Raw genomic sequence first — 6,000 nt, 5'->3', positions numbered from 1 at the left:
ACCTATTTTATCCATTTTCTTTCCGACGGCTTAAACAATTTGCAAGTGGAGAAATATGGCAGGGCAGAGGGATAGGGATGGGGATGGCGATGGGGCTTGGCCAACGCAGGAAGCAATAACAGCTCAGAGCACGAGATTGAGGCTATCAAAACATCCTCCCATCATGCACATCCAGCCCAAGTGGTCCAAGGACCAAGGTCTGGTCCAAGGATTAAAGTTGCAGAATCAAGCTGAAATTTTAAGCTCCAAATGAAAAGCAAGCAAGCGAGAGTTGGAACGGGCTCTGGGGATATTTTTGTTAAATGTAAGGCTTATATTTTCATAGAAATTAAATAGAAATACAAAACTAAACGCGAAACAGTTGCCGGACAGATGGGAGCGCCCGTCCCTTCGGAAGATGTAGACATAACATTACTTATATGGCATAGCTGAAAAAACAGGTAGCTGAAGGTACTCGTACTTTTAGGGAGCAGGCGCATACGCTTCGGATGAATGATTGGCCTAAGGTTAGTTTCTGATGAGGCTGACGACGAGCAGACTGATGGCAGCGGCTGCCAGAGTGTATTGTGCCCCCAGGAGGGAGGTGGCTCCATTGCAGCCTTCCTGGCTGCAGGTGCATATGGTCTGCTTGTATCCCTCGTTGTCGGCAGTGAAGCAGGCGTTCTGCATCTTCTCCTCGATCCAGCCGCAGCCTCGCTCGATGCGGTGCTCCCCGTTCACCTCGAACTTCAGGATCGTTTTGCGGCAGAAGGCCTCCTTCTCACCACGGGGTGCACAGTCCTTCAGAAACTGGTCATCTCGCTGGGCGCGTGGAGTATTGACCAATAAACTGGCGCAGTCCTCGTTCGAATGGGAGTTGCACTGATGGCATCGCAGGGCGTCCACTGAAATCGTAGAAGGAGACAAATTAATTGGATATTTGCAACCTCTAATGTCTAACGGCATTCAAATGCCGCGATTCGCCCTTTTCAAACTCCCCGACACTTTGACAGTAAATTATTTTATTAGCCATCGCCGCCGCCCCTAGTCCCAGGCCTTGTCAGCCACTATGTCAGCCCCTGACAAACCGACTCTCAAACGTAGCCCCCCGTCAACGTGCTGCAGTAACCTGAATAATTGCATGTCAACTACTTTGGGGGCACAGCAAAAAATACTCGTAAATGCCGAAACATATCCAACTGCTGGCACGCGAGACGTCGAGAGGCGTACAAAAAACTTGCCTTGCCTTCGGCTGATGGCAGAGCTGCAGCGAAGAGTGGGAGCCCTTACTGGGAGCTAAAAATGATATCTCGGATATCATATCTAAAATGATCAAAACGAATCTTTATGATACGCATATTCAATCGGATTTCTAAAGCCCCACCTCAAATTCCTGTAAAGAAAACATATAATTGATCATTAAAAAGGGTATTTCTGATAGTACTATCCCAAGGAACAGACTTCCACGCCAAAGGGCAAGGACATTTGTAGCAAAACAAAGGCAGACAAAAGTAATAGCGGTCTCTGATATTGTACTTGTAAATTTTGAAATACTCGTATGCCTGAACCTGTCAGGATTACAAATGTCGAGCGCTTAGTGAGGCGTATGCGCAACTTTTTGCATAGAGACGGCGTAGGGCAGTGAAAACGGGGGAAATTAGACGCCTCGTAAGCCACTCACGTGCCCCTCTTTTTTGGTAATTAAGACAAATAAAAACACGTACAAACATTGTGTCATAAAAAATCACCTGCCATAAAAATCTGCGGTGGCAGTGGCAGTGGCAGTTGTAGTCTCGAGTTACATTTGGTATTTGAAATCTGATTCGGAATTTGCATTTTACTATTTTCATTTGCATTTTACATTTGCTGCATATTCATGCGGCTTTCAGCAAACTTGAACTTGAGCTGAACAGAGAGGGGCGGGTGTATCAGGGCAAGGGGCTGGGTGGTGCACTCAAGCGTGATATCTGTGGCCCCTCTTTCACTCTCTGCGCCGCACAACTGTTGCCTTTGTTGCAACTTTCCGCCTGACAATCGTACGCTAATGAAACGCGCTCTTGAATCGCGGGGCTCTTTGCCTTGGAAAGGGGGCAGGGCAGGGACTGGCAGCTGGGAAAGTGGCATTTACTTGCCGCTTTTATGCCCATAAACGTGAATATTTGCATTACCGATTACAGCCGTATATATATTCGCGTACAAACAGTTTCAATATAATTTAACGCCATTCAAATATTCCCTTAGCAGGTGAGTGCGAGCTGGAAATTTGCTTGGACAATCAATTTGCCAATAGCGATACTCGGAGTGGGTGTAGTATATAGAATAGAATTTTTGAAAAATACTACGTACGAGCTGGAGAAAGATAGTGCCAAAATGGGAACAGATGCATAGCTTTAGCTTTATAGAATTATGGATGGATAGGCTGTATATATGGCTATAAATATATGTAGATAGCCTGAAACATACATAAACCTGGGTAACAAAATACACCTAGAATATTGGATAGATATAAAGATAGCTGCCCAAGTAGATAGATATACTCGTATGATAGATAGATTGATAAATAGATGGCTCGAAAAACGTACTGATAGAAAGAAAGTTAAATGAAATATGCAGAAATGTATAAATATGATGGATAGAAGACTGAAAGTAATCTACTACTTAAGCTCCTTTAGCTCGAATTTTTCATAACTCCAACTAGTTTAAGTAACGAAAGCAGTCTTCTTCTTTTCTTTAACAAACAGATTAACTATTTTTGGAAAAGATAAAAGTTGTGTTATGTTGATTGCGTGCTTGTCCAATGGTTCTTCTTGGTATCTTCTCCATCGCATCTCAAACAAAAACGAGCACTTTTAAAGGCATTTGCACTTGTCTCACATTATCTTTCCTCTACTAAAACCCACATAACCGCATAACCACCTACACACCTATCTATCCAACACCTAGCCATATCAATGATCAAATATTGGTTAGCCATTCATCATCTGGGATGACTTCTACCTACTTCTTTTATGGCTTCCACTTGATTAGAGCTGCTGCCAGAGAAAGGGAAGAAATGGTTCGTCCATTTATCCACAGGAGAGCAGAATTTGTTCCATTTTTGGTAAATCAATTAAATTTCTGATGTTTGGATTCCATTTTCCATTGCAAAGGCAATCCGTTTAGGTGACTCACAGACAACACCCACACAACAAAGTGAAAAGTGTTTGCCATGGGTTTCCACATCAGCGCGTCCGACTGCCTGACGAGATGCGGTTGATTTCATTTGATTTAAGACTCAAAGAAAGCCCCGAATCAATTTGCTAAAATAAAAACTAATCAATTTGCCTAATACAAAGCAGAGAACAACTCAATTTGCTTGTATTTGTTGTCTTTGGGCAAATTGGATGTGGCTTTAATGTGATTAATGAACAAAAGGCAGCTGGCGAATTCCGCCACCGCCACCCCCAATATTTCTCTAGAGAATGTGCTAGACCCAATACTATACGTACTATATACTATAGATTAAATATAGACTATATATTCACCTGATAAGAGATTGACGATCAATCCAATGCACACGGCGTAGGCGAGAAGCGTCGTTGACATTTCTGCGGTTTTTTTTCTGAAATGCTTCTGGGATGTGTCGGATCTGCGAACTTGATCTCCAATCTGAGGTCAATCCTATCTATGGCTTATCCAACCTTGAGGCTGAAACAGACGGAAAATCTATTATATTTATCTGATATTTTGTTCTGTTTGTAATTTGATTAGCGCAGAAAGCAGCGGCGGAGGTCTTTTCATTAGCATTTTTGCATTTTTATAATCTATAATTTAACGTATGCTGTTTTTATTTACACTTTTGTAAACCGGTATGAAAGCGTGGCCCCACAACGTGACAAGTGCTAATATGTTACTAAAGCTGCTTTATTTGTTTCAGATTTTCTATATACTCTACTTAGTAAATATGTAAATGAAGGTGCAGGTGGAATTTGTACAGTTTTTCCTTTATTTAAACTAGGTCAAAAGTCGAGGAGGAAATTTTTTCATCTAAAAAACATCCTTGATCCTTGAAATCTTTGCAGGCTTAGAATTTTTCTAAAAGCTGAGATATTACACAATTTTTTTTTAGAATACTCCATACTAGTATATATAGAAATTGCTCTCAAAACACAATCGTTTAACCAGTTCTTCGTATAAAGCTGATACAAAAATACTTTTTTGGAATCTGTGTAACAGAGGAATACTTCTTGAAGATCTTAACCACTCATATTTTATCTTTGTTCTTGAAAATAATCTACATAATTCCACACATTTATTTCATAAATACTCGAGGTTGATATTTTCCATTTCCTTAATTCTTTGCACACTTAAAAATGTAGGCATAGAAGTTTATTCACCTTCAACAAATCAATTTGATAAACTGCCACAATATTTGTATATATTTATATTCATACGTAATATTACAAAACACGCAATTATTCACACACAATCGGATTGATGTAAAGATTATTATATGTATGTCGATTGTAAAGAGCGACTGGCGAATGGGGAACTTGACGCGGTCACCGTCGAGATGAATCTGAAAACTCGTATTCAATATTTCAAAAAACGTTGATTTTTCAAAAAGACTCAGCTCAGCCAGAGAGAGAAAATGAGAGAATCAGAGAGAGAGAAAGATTGCGGGAGAGAATGAAACGCCCCACAGGCGGCAGCAAATAAGAAAAACTTCCGTCACACGATCGTCTGCTCGGGGCCGGGTCGGGGTCTTGAAGCCCCCTTTTGCATTGAAAGATGGGGAAAATAACTCTCCGCGAGAGAGAGAGAGATGATGTTACAAGGTAAGTGCATTGATAAGGTCCGGCTCCAGTTGGTTTACTGCTTGGTTCTTAGCCGAGAAACAAAACAATATGGAAACCAAATCGAAGCCGGCTATCTACCGCCTTTAACCGGTTCAAACCGCTGTGACGTCACTGTAACCCAGACAACAAAAGACTTTGCTCAACCAAAATGACATCTCATTAGCCGACATTAACCCCATTTGAATACCTGCTTCCGAATGGTTCCCTTCCCACCCCAAAATAATTAGCAGGTGAATCCCCATTTCTTGTTGATTGTTTTATTAGGAGAATCCTAGGCACAGACCTGCCAGAGAGCGTTGCTTCTTCCGGAGGTCGCTCCAAAACACTGCCATTCTCTATATGTTTTTCCCGCCCTCTTATCAGCTTTGGGGATTAGTTAAAACTGGTATTTACCTCCAAAAACTCAGTTGTGTTGGTTTGGTCTAGTGCCAGACATCAAGACTCTGATTCTTAATTGAGGAAAACATTAAAGAGATAGATGCCAGAGTGATTGAGATTCAGAGTGTGCGGAGTACACGCCTGGCTTATCATCTGTCCTAGTTCAGGGCGGTTTCAGTTTCACAATAACATTTTCTTGAGTCATCGCTGCATGTGCCTCTTAACATTCAATTTAATTCATTTCTCTTCGGTTCTTTATTCATTCATTTCGGTTTCTGCAAGCCATGCAACTATGTAAATTTGAAATTTTCCACTCTGCTTCGGTGCTCAACGAAATGAGATCCGTGGTCAACCGACTCAGTTGCCGGTTTTAGCCAGTTCGAAGCGGTTCACAGGTAAAGCGCTTGGATTTATGACGTGATCGTTTGGCCATAAAAGAGTGGAAAATTTGCTTGTTAAAATGGAAAGTGAAAGGAAATTGAGGAAATTTGAAAAGTGTATAAGAAAAGGGTGGATTTAAAGAATCGTCCCTACCAAAAACTATCCATAAAATACTATTTCAAAGAGTGGAAATTATTTTATTTAATAGTAAATTATTCAGGTAAAAAATACTCTTTCAAGGTCATCCATTGGATGTACTTTTATTAATTAGTTTATTCGAAGAATGTTCAAATATTCCCTATTATTTTTGTTTACTCACACTAAATGTCACTTTAAACGTAACTTTGCAGTCTGTAAATCTGTAAATACTTTTGAAACACTCAAATAGCGAAATACCTCAACCGGCAGTAGACAGTAAGCGGAA

General features: G+C 40.8%; 1 protein-coding gene across 2 annotated transcripts; it reads right to left on the bottom strand.

Moving 5' to 3' along the window:
• Positions 1 to 290: 290 nt before the first annotated feature.
• On the bottom strand, positions 291 to 5,984 carry LOC6903106 (U-scoloptoxin(05)-Er3a). Of its 2 annotated transcripts, none has more exons than XM_033379845.1 (3): positions 5,896 to 5,984; positions 3,504 to 3,666; positions 291 to 884 (listed from the first exon to the last, which is right to left on the bottom strand). In XM_033379845.1, the coding sequence occupies exons 2-3, from the start codon at positions 3,562 to 3,564 to the stop codon at positions 508 to 510; spliced, it is 438 nt and encodes a 145-aa protein (XP_033235736.1). In that variant the 5' UTR covers positions 3,565 to 3,666; positions 5,896 to 5,984; the 3' UTR covers positions 291 to 507. The 2 variants fall into 2 exon arrangements, with proteins under 2 accessions (XP_033235736.1, XP_002132816.1); XM_002132780.3 differs by lacking the exon at positions 5,896 to 5,984 and adding an exon at positions 4,356 to 4,546.
• Between the last annotated feature and the right edge of the window lie 16 nt (positions 5,985 to 6,000).

Source organism: Drosophila pseudoobscura, chromosome 4 (assembly GCF_009870125.1).
Source record: "Drosophila pseudoobscura strain MV-25-SWS-2005 chromosome 4, UCI_Dpse_MV25, whole genome shotgun sequence".
Taxonomy (NCBI): domain Eukaryota; kingdom Metazoa; phylum Arthropoda; class Insecta; order Diptera; family Drosophilidae; genus Drosophila; species Drosophila pseudoobscura.
This window is presented reverse-complemented; position numbering and strand designations above follow the sequence as displayed.